This window comes from Podarcis pityusensis (assembly GCF_964106645.2).
Source record: "Podarcis pityusensis genome assembly, chromosome: 12".
Taxonomy (NCBI): Eukaryota; Metazoa; Chordata; class Lepidosauria; order Squamata; family Lacertidae; genus Podarcis; species Podarcis pityusensis.
In genome coordinates, this window is record NC_138037.1 from 39135210 (window position 1) to 39156128 (window position 20919).

Consider the following 20919-nt stretch of genomic DNA (forward strand, 5'->3'; position numbering starts at 1 on the left):
AGAACCACCACTCTTCCGTGGGTTAGATGCAGGGTAACAGTACAGTGGTACCTTGGTTTAAGAACAGCTTAGTTTATGAACAACTTGGATTAAGAACACTGGAAAGCCGGAAGTAGGTGTTTTGGTTTGTCAACTTTGCCTTGGAATAAGAACATGTTTCGCTTCCTGTTGAGTGTGTTCCATTTGTAAATTGAGTCCTCCACTGCTATGGGAAAGCACACCTTGGTTTAAGAATGCTTTGGTTTAAGAACAGACTTCCGGAACAGATTAAGTTCGTAAACCAAGGTACCATTGTACAATCTTATACATGTCTACTCAGAACTAAGACAAATTTAGTCAAATGGGGCTTAATCCCAGGTATGTGTGTGGAAATTCTGGGAAATATCTTAAATTAGAACTGTAAAACAAGTATGGAAAGAGTATAGTTTCCTCAATTTATTACAACAGCAAAATTTGATCAGAGAACTGTGAATTTTAGATTCAGTGCACTAAGCCCTCCTCACTGCAGACATGCATAATTACAAGTGGAATTTTCAGGCAGTATCTACCTGAAATCTGGCTTCCAATATATTAATCAGAAAAGAAAGCAAAATACAAGGTATTGAAAACTTCTTATAGAAATATATATCGTTATCTTTGTGTCCCGCTGTACTCCAGCTGTGTTAAACAGTCCCCTGCTTTAAGACGTGAACCCATTTCAACTGGACTTTCAGAGTGGCTTGGATCCGAATAAAATCAGCATACAGATGACACGGTGCTCTAAATCTCCTTAAGACCGCTCCCCAATGGCTTCATATAAACGTTGAATAGCACTAGAGGCAAAATAGCACCCTGCAGCACACAGCGTTCCAACTACAAAGATGCTGAAGCATGCTACTCTCTGAAATGGACCTCCTAAGCAGGAGCACCACCACAATAAAACAGTGCCCACTCACTCCAACTAATGGAAGAGACAATGGAAGTATGCCATGGCTTATGCTATCAAGAGCCATTAAGAGATGAAGCAGGAGCCATAGGGTCATACTTCCCTTTTCCTTCTCCAGAAACCAGACCCTAGTAACCTCTAGGTGAGATTACTCTAACTTGCTATTTAAAAAGCCTCACAGGGCCTGCTGCTTGCTTCTTTTATTCAGGAACATCTGAAGATGAACATACAAAATGCCTTTAAAGTAGGGTTAAAATATAATATTTATTAATTTGTTAGGTTAAAAAAATTAAAATATTTTTATAGTCTAAAATAGTACCCCCAGTTAATTGGGAAGCAGGTTAATTTTTAAAATTATTTTTAATATAATGCTTACCAAAATTATAGATGGTGAGGAACATCTTTCAAAAGAAGCTTTCCATCATTCAATTATACATTGTGTAATGTTGAAACAAAGTTTGTTGTTTTCTTTAAAATTACTATTTTTCATGTGCAAATTTAATCAATTAACAGATTAACTGACTAAAACTCATATAATTAATCAACTAAGATTTATTTAATTAAGTGGCAGCTCTACTTTTTAATTTTGTTGATTTTCCCCCCTTGCTGTATGTTAATATTTTAATTTACAATATTAATAAATGTGGTTGCCTTAAACTTTAAAGCTATTATTTGTTATTTTTAATAAGTTACCTTAAGAACTAAATTCAGTTCAAAGACTGCTAAGAAAATTAATAAATAAACTTTGGCTCTGTCAAATTAATTAGGTTAGAATCAATCCTAGTGTCTGGTCTGCTGTAGACAATGTGTGCATGATAGAAATGATATGCTCATCATCAAACCTACACAAATGTTGCCCAACCTAATGAATCATCTGAGTAAGCAAGACAGTTAAACATTTCAAAAATTCATCTGGGACCCGAACTGATCTGCCATTCTGATAATTGGTGGTTAGCTAGGAAGGAAACATGAGATGTGTGTATTACTGCATAGTTTGTAACTCTAACATAAAGTGTTTTTGTACACATTTATTCTGATTCAGCAGTTCCCTGCCACAAAGCTGTGTCACTCCCAAGGTCTTCCCCATTAACTGCAAGAAACGGGTGGGGGGGTACAAAACTGCCTGTCCTTTAAATTAATCAGGATACCAACTCACGCTGAAAATTTGTTTGCTCACCTACAAAGATTCCCTTGTCCTCACTGCTCCATCGTTCAATATATAGCTCTCAACAATAGAATGATCTGTCAATTTCACTTCTCTCTGTTTCTCTTTTTCCCAATCTTAAATTAAATTATCCACATTTTGCAGCTATTTGTGATTTTTAAAAAAATCCTTATGAAAATTCATCAGCATTTTAGTGTGATTTTCCTCAAATAAGCACTTTATATGCAATTTTGACCAATGTACACATTTTGCTAACTATTTTTACTAGTACAGTGGTACCTCAGGTTACATACGCTTCAGGTTACATACACTTCAGGTTACAGACTCTGCTAACCCAGAAATAGTACCTCACGTTAAGAACTTTGCTTCAGGATGAGAACAGAAATCACGCGGTGGCAGCAGGAGGCCCCATTAGCTAAAGTGGTGCTTCAGGTTAAGAACAGTTTCAGGTTAAGAACGGACCTCCGGAACGAATTAAGTACTTAAGCTGAGGTACCACTGTATTACTTTTGTCTAGTAACAACAACAACTTTATTATTTATATGTTGCCCATTTGACAGATTTCCAGAACTCTGGTAGTGGCATGAGACCAGACCAAACTGGAAGCAGTTCCTATGTCAAAGAGATATGCTTGGATCCTATAGTAACAGGAGATTTGAATGGGGGAAATAGTTCAGTGGCAGAGCATCTACTTTACATGCAGAAAGTCACAGGTCCAATCCTCAGCATCTCCAGGTAGAGACCCCTGTTTGAAATCAGGAGAGCTGCTGCCAGTCAGTATAAACAATATTGAGCTAGATGGATCAGATGAAAGGAGGACAAATCATAGAGAGCAGGAAGAGGGACATCAGTATATTTTATCCACAGGAATAAAGAGATTCTAGCCACCATGGACATTTGCATTGAGAATAAGAAAGAACTTCCTAACTAAAAGAACAGTAGCACAAAAACTGTTAGCGAGTTTTTCACATTTGCTTTCCTGCAGCAGATGTTGGCCAGACATCTGTCAGGTAGGTTTTAGACCACTAAGACTCTTAGGCTTGCTGAGCAGAAGGTTGGCAGTTCGAATCCATGTGACGGGGTGAGCTCCCGTTGCTCTGTCCCAGCTTCTGCCAACCTAGCAGTTCGAAAGCACACCAGTGCGAGTAGGTAAATAGGTATCACAGCAGTGGGAAGGTAAATGGCATTTCTGTGTGCTTTGGCACTTGTCACAGTGTTCTGTTGTGCCAGAAGTGGTTTAGTCATGCTGGCCACATGACCTGGAAAGCTTTCTGTGGACAAACAACAGTCCCCCTGGCCAGAAAAGCAAGATGAGTGCCGCACCCCAGTCGCCTTTGACTGGACTTAACCGTCCAGGGGTTTTTTGTTGTTGTTGTTTAGTCATTTAGTCGTGTCCGACTCTTCATGACCCCATGGACCAGAGCACGCCAGGCACTCCTGTTTTCCAATGCCTCCCGCAGTTTGGTCAAACTCATGCTGGTAGCTTCAAGAACACTGTCCAACCATCTCGTCCTCTGTTGTCCCCTTCTCCTTGTGCCCTCAATCTTTCCCAACATCAGGGTCTTTTCCAGGGAGTCTTCTCTTCTTATGAGGTGGCCAAAGTATTGGAGCCTCAGCTTCAGGATCTGTCCTTCCAGTGAGCACTCAGGGCTGATTTCCTTAAGAACGGAGAGGTTTGATCTTCTTGCAGTCCATGGGACTCTCAAGAGTCTCCTCCAACAGCATAATTCAAAAGCATCTTCGGCAATCAGCCTTCTTTATGGTCCAGCTCTCACTTCCATACATCACTACCTGGAGCAGGAACCAGCAAGCCACTCCAGTATCCCTGCCAAGAAAACTCCATGGACAAAGACAAACAGCGGTCTTTTACCTTTTACCTTTAAGATGTTTCTGAGCAATGAGACTTACAACATGTCCCACTGGATCTTTTCCATTATAATGATTTGGTGAAGAGATCTATGTATGGAAGTGGTGTAGAGAAGATTTCCGTCACTAAGAAAGTAATTTAGCAATGTGGCCAGTAAAATCTAATAGTGTTAAAAGAGGCAACCTTGGAAATTCAGGATAAGCATATATTTTTTTGCTGTTCCAAGACACAGCCAGAAACAGAACAAGAGTATGATGAAACCAACATATTACTTCTTGCGTAAAGGGCTTAAATATAAACCAGCTATAAATAGAGTGTTCATACTGCAATACCATGCATGAGCCTTGAGAGAATTTCAATATTTACTTACAAAGGTCTGCCTCAGGATCTCTAGCTATATTTTACATGGTACCTATGCATCAGTACAGTGATCATTTTGCAGACAAAATCAATTTCCTAACAGAAATATTTATCCTAATGATAGAATGTCTATATGCCACCCAGCTATACTTTACACAGAACTGAGCTCCCTCAGGCATTCTTCCGTGCCAATGCTAATTTTTTATCTGTTAGAAAGTTCCCTTAAGCTTCTTTTAACATCTAGTGGACATGGCTTCATAAAATTTAATGCTGTTCATTAACCCCAAGCACTTAACTTTGCACAGTAATGTCAGGCATCTGACTTTTCAGTGCATGAAAAATCCAACTGGGAATTGTTTGAGAGATATAAATTACAAATTATCTATTTAGCATAAAATAAGGCAAAAGAATCAATTGGTAAATCAAGATTATTTTAGGGGTGGGGAAACAAGAATTCTGACATTCAGTCTAAACAAATAGTTTCACACAAAATCGTGATGAATTTACATTAGAATAAAAATTACAGTTACAATCAAATCCCCTACTCTACCTAGATGGTCCATGTAGCACATGCCATTTAAATCTTTTAATATTCTTAAAATACATTGAGTTCTGATACTTCTATAAATAATTAGAAATACTGCAATTTGATAAACCTTTTATTAAAAAGATGTTTTGTAAGGGGCAATAAGGAAGTTTGTTTTAGTGAAAATCAGTTCTCTTGGTGGTGTTGTGCAAGACATGTTAGGCATTCTGAAGACATAAAGCTATTAAATTTTGATGTTTTACTCTAGCATGGGCTGACCTCTGGTAGAACTTCCTCTTTAGTGAAAACAAGTGGAGATGTGAGATCATACGTGGAAAGAAAGTATTCACCATTTCCCCCAGCTGCCAATAATCTTAATTTAAGATTGAAGCTGCTGGAATTGTTGTTGTTGTTGTTACCTATCCCTTACCTCTCAAGGCTGTGAAAATAGCTTAAAAACAGTTCAAAACAACACAGAAAGCTAGTTTTTACTAAGTCAGATCATTGATCTAGCTAGCTCAGTATTGTCTATGCTGATTGGCAGCTACATTCTAGGGTTGAAACAGCTTTTCCTAGCCATATCTAAAAACGTTGGGTATTGAACCTGGAATATTCTGCATACAAAGCATGTGAAGTGCCACTGAGCTACACAAACTTCCTTTTAACCAGATCTTGGTCACATCTGTTTTAGTTATTTAAAGTATTTATAGCCTGCTGCTCATTACAAAAAAGAAAAGAAAAGCATCCTAGGGCAGGTTACAAAATTTAATCCTTAAAACATAATCAAGCAAAAAATGAAATAAAACAAAACAGCAATAAAACAGTAAAAAAATTATCAGGGCAAATTAGCAATTTGTGTACTATCTACTTATAAAGATGGACAGAGGCTGCTATATTCTTGTTGCAAAAGCGTTTCAGAAAACTGTTACAGAACACTGTCACCTGAAGAATTTAATACTACCCTATACCTCACCAATTAAAAAGTTTTGGGGAAAACCTTAACAACTCATACACATTAAGATAAAACTATATGATCATATGGGCAAAATATGTTTACACATCATTTCAACACAGAATCCTAGAACTGAACGGGACCACGAGAGTCATCTAGCCCAATCTTTTGCCCAACCTGGGGCTGGAACCCACAACCCTGAGATTAAGAGTCTCAAGCTCTACCAACTGAGCTACGATTCAGGGCTATGTAAAAACAATCTTCCTACAAAGATGGCTCTACACTTGTGTTCCAGGAGGAGGCCATCTTCCCTACAGACAGTTCAATTCATCTTACAAGTGACAGTCACACACGCACACAGATGTGAAGGAAAGATTTACAAAGTTATTGAAACTTTTTAACAAGTAAAGTGCATCTTTACTTAGCTACACCAGAATGAGGAATAAAGGGGTTTACATATGTTCCAATTCTAAACCTATCAATCAAACCCATGTTATTCCTTTGGGAGCTTATTTACATGCATATTTATCAGCCTCACATGCTAATTCCCTGCTGTTTTATGCCTGCGAGGCATGTTTATGAGTCATAATTGTTGATCTCATTTGATGTATTTCACTGAAGTAAGACATTATTCAGTTATGTGGCCTAATGTCAATGAATTACGATGACCTGATCTTCCAAATGCAACTTGCTCTTTAATTTTTATTAGAGCATAACTTATGCAGATGAAAAAAATATATTAAAATGGAAGATCAGATGAACCTGCAGTTGTGTTAGTTCACCAGCCTGTCCTGATGCAATTCTTCCTTCAGTCTCTGTCCAAATGGACAGTCTGTCACCTTTAAAACCTCCCTTTGGAATAATGCTAATTTTATTTTTTTATTTTAAAATCTGATGTAAATGTCTATGAGAGAGAGAACACACACATACCTTAACTCTACTGTTTTCTGAAGACTTCATTTTGCACGAAGCATATTTTTAGAACCTCCCCCATGAGTTTTGAACATCTGATGTTAGCAGCAGTGGCACAGTACCTTTTCTCTTTTTCCGCGTCATACTCACCAAAAATGCCGTTCCAGGCAATTGTCTGGGAGCCAAGCATGGGTTCTTAAATTACTTTTGTTGCGCAGGAGTTTCTGCAATCCTTCTTCTTGCAATGCACGGGTAATATAAAAGCCCCAAACCATGTGAGATGACAGCCTTAACAGAGCTCTTCTGTATGCTGACACCAAAACAATTTCTGGAATGTTGATATTGGAGAGGGAAGAAGTCACTGGTGGGCTTTTCCCCATGCGTGGTCCAGGACTTTTCACATTATTTCCATCAGTGCACAGGAACAGCCATGCAGTGGCTCCTTTGCCACTGGACGTAAGTATGAACTATGGTCTAGAGATTTGGTTTCTTTTTAGAATCAAGTGGGGTATAAATTTTATGAAATAAATAATAATAAAAATAATTAGTCCACAATTCAGAATTGAGAGGCAATAGAATCTGAAAATGCTAAGAGTGAAGTGTAGAGCTAGTTTAGGCTTCAGGTTGTCCTGCACAAACAGAATACCTAGCACATGCTGGTATGTTAGTTTTCTGCTTTGAAATGATCCCTTTTTAAAATTTAGGGGGAAATGTTTTTTTTGGGGGGGGAATGCCATTTGCAGTCCATCCTGCCACTTCATTCTCACTTCATTCTGCTGCATATGTGGTCCTGGTCTAAGTTGTACAGAATAAGGTGGCCAAATTCTGATTCATGCTACTTCAGACAGAAAATGGGAAATCACATTTCTGAATACCATAGTTCCTCACATAAAATTCTCCTTCCACACAGAAAACTATCACATCTTGGTTTAAAACAGTCCGGGAGCTTTTACTTGCGTTCTAGAATATAAGTACCAACCACAATGTGAAGTAATTGACAATTTTACAACCTCATTCTGCAGAACTTGTAGCTCTGCTTCTGCCCTGTGAATGTGGTGGTCCTGCATCTTGCCAACAGTAATGCCTAAAAGTTGCTATTGGTGCTAAATTAAGTGCCCAGTGTCACCTCAAACACTTACAATGTACACTCTGAAATTAGTTATAAATATACCTGCAAAGACAACATATCTATTTATGTATTGCATGTAATGTGTAGGGACACATAACCCTGAAACTATCTTTACCCAACTTTCCACTATATTTTCCATTTTCCATTTTCCGATTTTCCATTTTCCATTATCAACAGATGTTTATAATGGTGCTGCTCAAGGACATCCTGTACTGAAACAGAAGGTCACTGTACCCCCATGTGCTAAGCTAGAAATTTGGCATTGAAAGCAGAGGGGCAAGATGACAGTTGAGGGGGCAGGGAGGTTGTGGAATGATGACAGACTGTCCCAAGTGGGGAGGCGGAGAAGTAGAAGTCTGCACATTACGAATCAGTAATTGTGGATTTAAATAAAAGAAAGTGCATGTGAAAATACTTTGCATAATCAAGTTACATCTGAAAATGATTTACTGGAATGGGCCACGATCCAGAGATACCTATGCCCAAAGCCCCATTCAACAGATGGCTAGCGTTTTCAGCTTTGACTACACCAATCACCCGCTGGAAGCAGGCCTAGTCCCACCATCTTTCCACCTTTCCAAATAGGTGATCAGCACCATCTGTTCACTACTGACCACAAGTCTTTGATCCAGCAACAAGAATGGTGTGTGCAGCCACCCACCCACCCCACCATGCCCAATTGGCATGATGGAGTACTACCTATATATTTTTATTAGCAATGTTTATAAAATAAAGTGAAGTCGTAATTAATACACCACCTATGCAGAACATATTATACATCAATCTAGCAATAAGGGGGAAAGGGCAAAGAAAAAGTAAATGCAAAGTTTTGGAATTACCATAATTAAAACATTACCAGTTCTGCGTAATTCAGTGCACTGGAATACTGAGATATAAGGAAAAATATGGTTTGTGTGTATCCAATCTGTAAACTCCAAAGGAAGTTAAACTTTTCTCTATTTTTACTAATACTGCTTTTTCTAATTATTTAATTGTTGTTTTAAACTGAATGATTATGGAAAAAGATGTGTTTGCCACTTCATTTCTTTTATAAAGGTCTTATAGTTATTTCTGTTTACTTTTTAATTCAAAAATTTAAGAGGTTTGTTAAGAAGGGGGAGGAATCATAAATCTGTCCATTAGTAGGCATTTCTACCTTGCGCTCAGATGAATTCTCATCAAATTTGATTTGCTGACTGGTGGCCAGAACAGATGTTATCTTAATGGAAGAGAGAAGAAAATTAAGTGTGTTGAGCCACTGAGCCACTTCTGAATTTCTATGGCTCAGTTTGTAGTCCTTCTAAGTTGGAAAATATTAGCATGTTCTTTTCACAATGATCTATTAAGTCCACACCTAAGACTGTATGAATGACATTTTATTTTTCTTTTATTTAGTATATGGCATATGGTATTGGAAACTGAATGGCAGTGTACTTAGAGTCTAACTATATGCAATTGTGTTTTATAATAGAGGTTACTGTCAAACAAATATTAAAATGGGGAGCAGAGAGCATCTTCTGTGCAGAGAAGAACAGGCATAAGGGGACTGCTGAACCCGTCTACAATTTCCCTCTCCCTTGGCTGCTCCCTGAGATTGGATGCAAATCCTCCTGGGAGAAATTCAGTTCTGATGTGCACATTTTTGTGGGGGTTCAGGCATAGCAAGCACTCTGGCCTCACACATTTGGACCTGCCTGCATTTTCTAAACAAAAATGGTTGCCACTCTCTCATACGCTTGTTTGGCATGAACATATTCTTAACATGTGGGATTGTGTTGCCATCATATCTCATTAGACTTTTGAGCTTCTAATTTTCCCATAAAATAGGCACCACCACCCAGTCCAGCACTTCTGATTTTTACACAGTGATTCATGGGAGCAGGGTCTTGCTGATACATTTCAACACAGAAGATTCTGCTCATGGCATGAAGTCTTCCTGGTCACTCATATGAACTGGAAAGTAGCTACTCCTGCAGACATTCATGTGCAGACAGTAGCCCCAGAGAACTTCAGACTGGGTCTATCATCTTTCTGCTGCCAAAACCAAACTAGAGACTTCAACAACATAGCACATTTAAATGAGTAGAGCTCTTTATAGAGAAATACATAACTGCAGTCAAAATTCAAACAACCAAAACTTTGCTGTAAACAAGAATTTGATCTACCGGTTTTTATCTTGTGATGCTTCGTTATGTATTTTGTTAGTGTGTGTATGTGTAGAGAGAGAGAGAGAGAGAGAGTACAATTGTAAGCTCACCTTGGAAGCATGAATGAATTCTTAGATTAATAAGCATGAATGATAAAACTGTGAAAGATTTAATACTGTAAGAACAACTGCTAAAGACCAATGTTTGGGTGACCAAATGGTTCTCATCTTTCCTTTCCAACTGTTGTTTGTCCTTGTGCATGTTAAGGGAGTCTTAAAAGTTCCACAAATCTTAACAGAAAAAAATATACTATTATACTATTATGTTGCTAGCCATATATTTCACACACAGAGAGCTTTACTTTTCTCTTCCTAATTTTAATTGTATAGATTTCTAGATCGGAGAAGCAAAACCATCATGAAGTAGAATGGGAACAGTAATTAAGTAAACTTAAGTAATCCAACCTTTCATCCCCTGGCCTTTTCCTTACATGAAATACAACTGTTAGAAATTTCCCAATTAATTGTACAGAAATTTCTTTATAGCCATTAGCTCAGATAACAAACTAGTCCAAGAGGTCTGCTCTGGGAGTCACTGAAAAACATGATGATGTGCAGGCAAGTGACAGTTCCATTATGACTTAACGGAGGAGTCCTCACCTTTTTGGGGCCATGGCTGTGGGTACCACAAAATGCTCATGTCACAGAAGAAAACTGGCACTGCTCAGACAATCTACAGCTGTCCCAATACAGAAAAGAAAGGACTCCTGCCCCAAAAAGCAACTCCCACCCGCCAAAAGACAAAAATCCTAACCTCCTAACTTTAAAAAAAATGTTAAAAATTGGGATGGGTAGGGAAATATTGGAAGCCGCCAACAGAGGTGTATGAAAGGATCCTGTTTGGGAACTCAGTCTTAACATAGAAGGTTTCTTGGTTTCCTTGATAACACAGTGCCTCAGCTATATACAGTAAGCTTCTTGGGGAACTGACCTCCACAAGCAGAACAGGATTTCCTTTCTATTGCAGCCCCCACCCCCAAAATCTGCACAGGAGGTTGGGGTTGGGAGAACCTCTAAAATAATTTGGAGGGCACTAGAAGCATCAGTGACAGAGGGATAAGGGAAATCCCTATCATGTGCCCTTGTGCAACAATGGCTATTGCCCACCGTTTTCATTTTAATACTTTATTATCACCTTGCTTGTAAAAAAAAAACAAAAGTAGAGAATGATTTACATTGGGGTATTTTACACTAAAATTGTACCCAATTATTTTGCATTTTTTGTACCCAATTATTTGCAACCTGGAGAATATGCGGGGCCTGTGAGCAAGTCCTGTTCGCTAGCCTGAAAGTTTCAACTCAAGAACCTGGTACAAAACTTTTATAACAAACTGCAGTGATAAACATCTGTCCAGGCCTCACCCTGCTGCAATTTGTTCTTCAAGACTGAAACAACATCTTATTAAATACATATGATGCCCATTTCACATAGGGGTCCTGTACTACAAACAGAAAAGCAGATGCACATGTGCTACATGAATTGCTCAGGGTAAAAACCAAAACCCTTTTTGAATCTGAAGATTTGATTGCAACATTGGCATGGGAATCTGCTGCTCAAAAGAAACACACACACTTCATAAATCCCACTGGACAAACTAGTGTCTAAGAATGAACTGTGTGCTGGGAAATTCCCACATCAAATCTCATCACAGATATAAGGGACTTGTTGGACTTTAGGCACCTTCCCCGCCCTCTGTACAATATATGAAAATAAAAATAAGGTAGTTATCAATAAAGTGTTATATAAATACTAAATATGGCAAGTAGTCAACACTGTTCTTTCCCAGCCTTAACTTTTTAAAAGCTCCAATTCAATGCTTTCCAGCAGAGCATACTCCTATATTTAATAAAACTCTTACTGTTTTTGACTTAATCATTCACAGCTCAAAAACTATGTTGGCATGCAAACTTAAATTTTCACATTTACACATCACTTTGAACCATAGTTAAAATAAACTTAATGTTAGTGCACAACCTGCTTGTGAAATCGTGGTTGCTTTGCTTCTTCCCTGCTCGCTATCCCTATCACTGTGCTGGAAAACAAGCCTTGGTCTGGCTTAAGTGTTACATCTGAATCTGGTCTTCTGAATTGTTTCTCCAGAAACCAGGAAGAGTAATCCAAGAACAAACATTGGTTACTAGTGGTTTCTTTGGAGAGAAATAAACCACGACCCCAGGCCTTGGACATAATGCTAAGCTGGACGAGTTTATCTCCTGGCAGTGTGGAAGGAGGAGGGAGGGAGTAAAGCGACCATAATTACAGCAGTGTGTATAAGCATGCTGCCCATTCTCATTAAACCAAAGTTTATTTAAACTGTGGTTCCAAGTGGTGTGTGAACTAAGCTAATGTAACATATCTGAATAGCAACTCATTTATTTTTGCAAAAATTTTCAGTATGAAAATACATTTGATGGAAATACAGTTCCATCATTTCCATGGTGCACAAGAGGAATGCAGAAGGACATTTTAAACAAATATTGGCACACCTGATAAAATTAGTCGTGTTTGAAAATGCATTGCTTTAAATGCCCATTTTACTGCTTTTAGTAGAAACTTTGCAATTGTTCTGAATGGGTTTGTGATTTTGCCTCATACAGAATGATGGGAAAGAAGATAATCAGAAATTACTTTCATGGCATTATATCGCAGGGCGTTCCTGGTCAACAACTTCAGCTGATGCTCCCCCGAAAAAAACTCAACAACTTAGATGGGTAGATCACTGCCAGTGTTTTTTATAGTGGGAGTAGATCACAGTCTCTTGAAAGCTGGACATGCCTGCATTATATGAATTAAATGTTGTAGATATTTATTATTTTTAAAAAGGAAATCAAGGCAACTCACAATGTACTCGTTCTACAGTTCATATAAATGTTGTAAAAGAGCAAAACCAAAATGCTGGAGATTCTTTATTAATGTATTCCAGACTAAACAGCTGAATTGTTGTCACTTAAAAAGAACTCTTATGAATGGAGAGCCACATTCAACTATTTAAACAAGGTAACCAAGATTCAACTTTTGATTCCAGAATTTTAAACAATTCTAGGTTCACACTATGTTATCCCTTTACCCTCAAGTTTGTCAACATCAGCTAATTGGCTTTTGTTAAACATGGGTATTTCTTTTTAGGGAGATTAAAGAATCTATTAGAACAGTACAAACCCAAGTAGAGGTGAAAACTATTCAGTGTGGCTATTTCACTTCATTACCAGCTATGTTGTTTAAATTGATACAAATGGTCTCCTTCTGTTTCTGACTGTCGGCTTGTCTGATTAGTCCAACTAATTGTTCGGGCTCGGGAAGATCTCCTATATCTAAATAGAAGATGTGCAGTTTGTAACCTGCTTAATTCGCCTTATGTCCTGCATGGCCCTCAGTATGGTGTTCATTAAAGTATCAGCTGTTTTGTTTGTAGAAATGGCAGTATAAGCACAGGCATATTTTTCTTTGTTAAAAAGGCCAGATTGTCCATAAATAATACACACTGTGTTGAAAAAGGCAAAAAAATCATCAGGTACATATGAAGGTATTTTTAAATGTCCCCAAGTAACACCTCCTCCTACAGCTATACCGAAGACAATGACAGCAATTATATTATATGTATTAGATGACAGAGGTTTAGGACAGAATGAAGCCAACTGGTCCAAATGTTGACATTTGTACTGCAACTTAACATTTAAATGACAAATCTAGAAAGCCTGAGTGTACACACACATTAGGCTTTCTGCTTAGTTCTCCACCCTTCTCCAAACTGGCTGCTGTACTGAAGTGGATTAGCAATTCAGCACTATGTTATTAATGGGTAAACAAAGAAGAAATATATGTTTTCTCAGTATTTCTCTCCATCCAAGCTTCATTCCAGCATTACAGTGGTTATTTTTCTGTACCTGCATATTTTGTACCAGCTCCTGCCAACACAGCAGTTTGAAAGCATACCAGCACAAGTAGATAAATAGGTACTGCTGCGGTGGGAAGGTAAATGGTATTTCCATACGCTCTGACACTCATCATGGTGTCCCATGCGCCAGAAGCGGTTTAGTCACACTGGCCACATGACCCGGAAAAGCTGTCTGTGGACAAACGTCGGCTCCCCTGGCCTGAAAGCGAATATGAGTGCCGCACCCCATAGTTGAATTCAACTGGACTTAACCACCCAGGGGTCCTTTACGTTAACTTTACTTGAGTTATTTATTTCTTTTAATTTTTTAAAAATATTTTTTTATAGAAGAATAAACAACCTAACAAAATCTAACAATAAAAAGCTAAATCAATAAAATGACAGTAAAACAACACAATTACAATAGCAGGGGAAGCCAGAAGCCTTTCTTAGCAGCCAACGAAAGCTTGGATGAAGAAGGGTATTTTAAATTGCTGGTGTAGGAACCCAATAGTCAGTGCCTGCCTGATCTCCAGGGGAGATCATTCCACAAGGTATGTACCACTGTGTGGTGGACAACTGCAGGCTGCGGTACAGTGAACAGGTCCACCACAAATCGCTGTGGCTGGGCTGGTCAATACAGGAGAAGATATTCTTTCAGACAACCTGGTTCTGAGCTGTTTGGGGCCTTATAGCTCAGTATTAAAACCTTATACTTGGCTTGATAGTTAACTGGCAGCCACTGCAGTTCTTTCAGAACAGATATTAAACTGAATGCATTTAGGAACTTACCTGCCATTTTCTGCACCAACCTTAAGGGTAGCTCCACAAATGGAGGTTTCTTAGAAAACCACTTCAGGATTTTTTAAAAACTAGTTTTCAATATATGCACAGATCATTAGCTAATTGCTAGAGTGGGTCATAAAAAGCAGGATATTCAAAGTCGGTCTTAAGCTCCTTATCAGAGATATTTGAGACACTGTCAAAGCGGCAAAGTTCCAGGTAATACTGGGGCACAGACTTGCTTAAATTGGCATATATATATATATATATATATATATATAGTGAATTATAGTGTAATTCTTGGAAAAAAAATAACAGTGATGCTCATTGTGTTTAATGCTCTATCCAAAAAAGAACACTGTATATGGAAATATTAAAGTGATTACAAGACAAGAGGACAACACTGATTAAGAAGCAAGTGACAGGGACAATTATTACAAGACATAAGTGGAAAAGTGATATGCCAATGGCCTTTGTCACTACAGATCTGTAGCTGTTCAAGTAAAAGCAAACTACACAGAAGCTATTATTAATAAATGACTATTAAAAGCTTGCTAAGTAAGCATCTGGTGTTGGAAGCAGCAGAAGAAAGCTTTGCTGCTATTTAGAGGGAATAAAATATGGCAGACTGGATAAGTTTCAGCAATGAATGTTCTACACAGCCTGAATTGTTCATCACCATTAGCATCCTATTCCAGATAATATTTTTGAATGATATCCTAAACACCTGCCAAAGCATTATAATTTCCTGTTTTGCTCAGCATCTATCTACATAGTTGGCTATAACACTTAGTTATTTCTAACCACCACATGATGCAAGGAAATACACCTACCAACATTTGTACCTGGGGTGCTGAAATTATTTATAAAGCATCCACATGGAAGCATGTTCTAATATTCAAAAGGAAAAGCACACATGAAAATAAAGAGTGACAGAAAGACAGGCACGCACACATTGTTCAAGAAGCTAAAGATACCATTATTACAAGACAAAAGTTTAGAAGTGATACACCAATCGTCTTTTCTACACCTCTGGTGTATCACTAAAGCAACACACAGTCTGAGAAGCTTCCATGGAGACTCACCCAGAGATGATCAAATCTGAGATATTTACTGGAATACTCCCAGTGACTGTTATTGATTTCTTGGCTACTCTTGAAAAAGCAATGTCGGCAGTATTTCTACCATTGCTTATAGTTGGGACAGCCAATATGGTGCCCTCCAAATCAATTGTGGCACTGGTAATTGCTATTTTTTGGCCCAGTTGAAGAGGTGCTTCCCTTTGAAGGGATGCCAACCCTGTGCCCCCTTGACACACAATGTGAGATTTTGCAATGGAGCTGTCAGTGCGTATCAACACGTGGAATGGTGCTGAAGCTGTGCAAAGTGGACCAAAGCCAACCTGGCTGCCCGCAACTTGAGCCAATTGATGGATCACCTTTTTTCGGTTGCGGTCCAAACCCCTTGCACATATTGACCTTGAAAATGCCCCCCCCCCCATCCTTGGAGGAATCTACAGGGTATGATCATCAAGAGATGTGGAGCAAGATAAGGGCTGTTCAATCGTGGAATGGACTCTCTTTCAGAGGTTGGCTGGCCATCTGTCATAGATGCTTTGAGATTCCTGCAGTGCAGTGTTGAACTAGATGGCTCTCAGGATCCCTTCCAGCTCTACAATTCTATGATTCTATGCTATGAGTATGCTGATGACACCCAACACTATTTCACCTTGTCAACTGAGCCAAGTGAGGTTGTACCAGTCCTGAATAGTCCCTGGATGCAGTGGTGGGCTGGATGAAGGTCAATAAAGTGAGAATGATTCCAGTCTGTAGGTGCTTCTCATGCTCAGATATTAGACATATAGCCTGCAGGTTTATTGTTTTACTATGGGTTATAGTTTTAATAATCATATATGTGTAAACCAACCTGAGATTAGTTATGATAAAGGATAGCATAGAAACGTACTGAATAAATGAATGATATTCTGGGGATGCTCCGAGATCCAACAGTGTCACTGGAGGCAGCTATAGTTGTTCCTGAATAGTGACAGACTTGCTACCATGATTCATTAATTCCTATAATGCAATGATCTCTTCGTTACAGAGCACATCCTGCCCCTTGATATTGAATTCCTGAGTTGCAACATTTGGGCTAGGAAAATTACATAAAGTCCACTCCACCCCTAATATCTGCTGCATACCTTATTTTAAATAATAGCATAAAACTGAGATGATGAATCTTGGATGCATATGGCACTAAATTAAAATGCAGTCTGTGTTTCACTGTAAAAAAGCCATGAAGATGAAATGGATGCTTTATATAAAATATTTACATATAGAACGTAAAAATGTACTATGGTTGGTAACCTTTATGACTTTGGGGAACCATGTATTTACATATCTCTATCTTCGCATGTGCGTATCTGTGTGTTGTGTATATATTTTTAACAGTTGACAGCTGTTTTAGAGCATACAGAGAAGCCAAGCTGAATGAGGGCCTTGATTACTTCAAGATTAGCTATCTTAAGTTTCTATTCATTTTAAGTGTTGTTAGTGCGAAGAGTCATTAGTCACTTCCTTGTCTCATAGAACATCAGCATACATTTACATTGTTAATGAACATTTGGGGTAAATGAATTAATGGCACTTTTAAACATCAATTCAATACTAATAACTTTGTATGTTGCAGCAATGTTAAGGTTCAGATAAAAACTATAAAGTCTTCTGTGTCTAGGTAACTAATTGCTCAAGGCACGCACACATGCGCACGCACGCACACACACACAAAGTACAACTGATTAAAAATACTTCCCAAAGATGTTAAAAATCATGGTTAAGAACTAACATTTTATTCTATACTATTAATTGATGTAGGCTGAGAAAAACCAAGCAATCATGAACTTTAAAATGTTTCATTAAAATAGCTTCCTAGTATGTCCAAACTTTTAAATATGAATGATACATTCTGTTGGACTAGTGTAATGTAAAATATTTGGATAACCAAATATTTGAGTAACGGTGAACATAATTTACATATAAGCACATTAATTTTTGAAGACACATTGAATTATTAAGATCACTGATTTTTGATAAGCCAGATATGAACAACAAGGCATGAACAACAAGGCATTTGATTATCATAACATTTCCCCTATTTTTGTGCCCTCGGGGAAGGAACAAGTAGGATAATTCTATCATAATTTCAAAATGTACTTACAGCGGTAGTGGGCTTGTATGGTGGGACCAAGCCACTCTCCTGACACCAGCATAACTGCTGTTTTCCTGGGCAGGGCTATGAGGGTGTACTGGATGAGCCAGTGCTGGCACTCCAACTGGGGCATCTGTGCAGCCCCAACCTCAGCTATGCCTCTGAGCAACAATGATGCTGGTGAATGGAAGGCCAGCTCTGTGGCTCTGCTCCCCTGCATTACCTGCTAAATAATGCCAACAAAGGTCCATATAGTTAAATGGTTTTCCCAGTACAGTGGTGCCTCGCAAGACGAAATTAATCCGTTCTGCGAGTCTCTTCGTCTTGTGGTTTCTTCGTCTTGCGAAGCACGGCTATTAGCGGCTTAGCGGCTATTAACGGCTTAGCGGCTTTAAGAAAAAGGAAACAAACTTGCAAGAACTCGCAAGACGTTTCGTCTTGCGAAGCAAGCCCATAGGGAAATTCGTCTTGCGGAACGACTCAAAAAACGGAAAACTCTTTCGTCTAGCGAGTTTTTCGTCTTGCGAGGCATTCGTCTTGCGGGGCACCACTGTAGTGATGTATGAAAGTGAGAGCTGGACCATAAAGAAGGCTGATCACCGAAGAATTGATGTGTTTGAATTATGGTGCTGGAGGAGACTATTGAGAATCCCATGGACTGCAAGAAGATCAAACCTATCCATTCTTAAGGAAATCAGCCCTGAGTGCTCACTGGAAGGACAGATCCTGAAGCTGAGGTGCCAGTACTTTGGCCACCTCATGAGAAGACTCCCTGGAAAAGACCCTGATGCTGGGTAAGATTGAGGGCACAAGGAACAAGGAAAAGGGGACGACAGAGGACAAGATGGTTGGATAGTGTGAGTTTGACCAAGCTGCGGGAGGCAGTGGAAGACAGGAGTGCCTGGTGTGCTCTGGTCCATGGGGTCACAAAGAGACATGACTAAATGACTAAACAACAACAAATAGCCACAATTATTAAGACCCACATTTGTCCACATTCAGCAACAGAGGCTGAGATCCAACATAGCATAAGTGGGCATCCACTCACACAATGGGGCTTCTCCTTCATTTCCTACTCCATGAAGCAAATTCTGAGAGCACACAGGGGGTTGGAGGGGGAGAAGAGAATTAAAAGTCCTATTACACAAGTAGCCTTTGTATGTTGTGCAGAGTATCTGAAAAGGATGCCTATGCACATTTAGCTACACTTGCATGGACACTCCTTTCCAATGCTTCACTGTAATGTGCTGAGGTCAGGGGGCCAGCCACACTGAGATTGAGTCTCGGGGTGTGTGGTCCTGCTTACCCCTCTAAGTATTGTATATGTATGGGCAGAGCATCTGAAGAACCAAATAGTAGTCAGTAATAGCAGATAAGTAGGAGGTTCAACTAACAAACTTGCATCATTCAAGGTACTATATTTTCATTGCACTTCTATTACATTTCACCTTCAATTCTGAAAATCTGTGGCCTGAAAATAAATAGTATGCCAATATATCACCATAAATCTAGGTGTGTGGCCACATCAACCTGACCAAATATTATGATCCTTATGGGTCCACTTTCAGGAATGAGGTGAGAGTGAGAGCCTTTTCAGCTGTGGCTTACTATCTCCATGTCCTTGCTGGAATCATCTCTGTTGAACTTAAGAGACTGAAATTACTTCCTTTCTCTTCAGTGTTTTTCCCCTGCCCCTCTACATCTTACAGTGTGTTTTTACTACTGCAAGCATTTTAACTGTTTTTGTTTTTATTCTTTCACTGTGCTTTTACTTTGTTGGCGATTCCTGAGTGTTTTTAAGATGTAGTATACAATATTGTTTAGCTTGAGAAACAAATGAACATCACACACAATATATTAGGACAGGAGTGTCAAAGTTGACAGCTTTGATTAACAATTAAAGGTACAAGGAGATTGGAAAGTTCTGCTTGGATTGTGTTAACAATGCCAAATTCAAATTTAATAGGGAATTGCTAAATCTTATTTTACCGAATGAATTACAAAAGCACGAAGAAAACCAAATGAATAATAGGAAACATAAAATAACGACCAGGTTTTGGTAATAAGAAATCTGGAGGGGGGGGGAGTTAAAGAGCTCGTATTTACATGATTCCTATAGTGGATTTCAATATCACTGTTTTGTTTATGATAAGAAAAGATAAGAGGGAATTAAACATTTGACTACTGTTTCAGTATGAAAATAGCTGAATGTTTTTGGTTTTCGTTAGGGCCAGAATGATCAACACACACAGCGAAATGTTTCTTAAAACATTTCTGTTCAGTTATGTTTTGTTTGGGGCAGGGGAGATGGAAGACATCATAAACACATAGCCATTCAAAAATTCTCATACATTTTCTAAAATGTTAAGTATAAAAATGATCAACTCACCTTCATCAGGCTTGTTCACATAACTTTGCAGGGGATCAATGCCTATTTCCTGCTCTTCAGCTTGTAAAGGATGGCTAGTTTCAGTGATGGAATGGTACATATTGACACTTGGCACTTTCAATAAGTAGTAATTACCTGGGTGAATAAACAAAAACTAAAGATTAATCAAAACAGCCTCCTAATTCTATACTGCAATAAGGTACCAAAGATCTCAGAAAACTCAATATTGTTTAGCTTGTCGTCTAAACATACTATTTTCACTAGTTGAGCAGAAAGGGGGAGGAATATTGTATTATGTGTATCATCATATTTTTCCTCATGATATAAGAGGTTCTCTTAATATGTAAACTTTCTCCAGCATTCCTACAAATCTGGTGCTCTTTTCTGTTATTATAACAATGAATGTGACAATGTTTTAATGAATGGGGAAAATATATTGGATACAAAACTCTGTTGCATTCCATTCATTTTTCAGGCATGATGGGAAGCATGTGCTAAAGTTGTTTTATTTTACTTTTAATAAGTTGTTAATTTCCATTTGAACAGTGTTCTTAAAGTAAGCTAACACTTCGTGAGGAAAAAATGCCACTTTTCCTAATAGCGAACTTACTGTGCAGAGTATA

The 20919-nt window shown here is 38.5% G+C and overlaps 1 protein-coding gene across 8 annotated transcripts in view; it reads right to left on the minus strand.

Annotated features, from left to right (window-relative positions):
* Nucleotides 1-20919, minus strand: part of TBC1D5 (TBC1 domain family member 5) — a 219661-nt gene that overhangs the window by 139828 nt on the left and 58914 nt on the right. For all 8 annotated transcript variants that reach the window (XM_080974678.1, XM_080974681.1, XM_080974679.1 and 5 more), the window contains one exon: nt 20297-20431. In XM_080974678.1, coding sequence (XP_080830804.1) covers nt 20297-20396 — 100 coding nt within the window. In that variant the 5' untranslated portion in view covers nt 20397-20431. The remainder of the gene's footprint in view (nt 1-20296; nt 20432-20919) is intronic.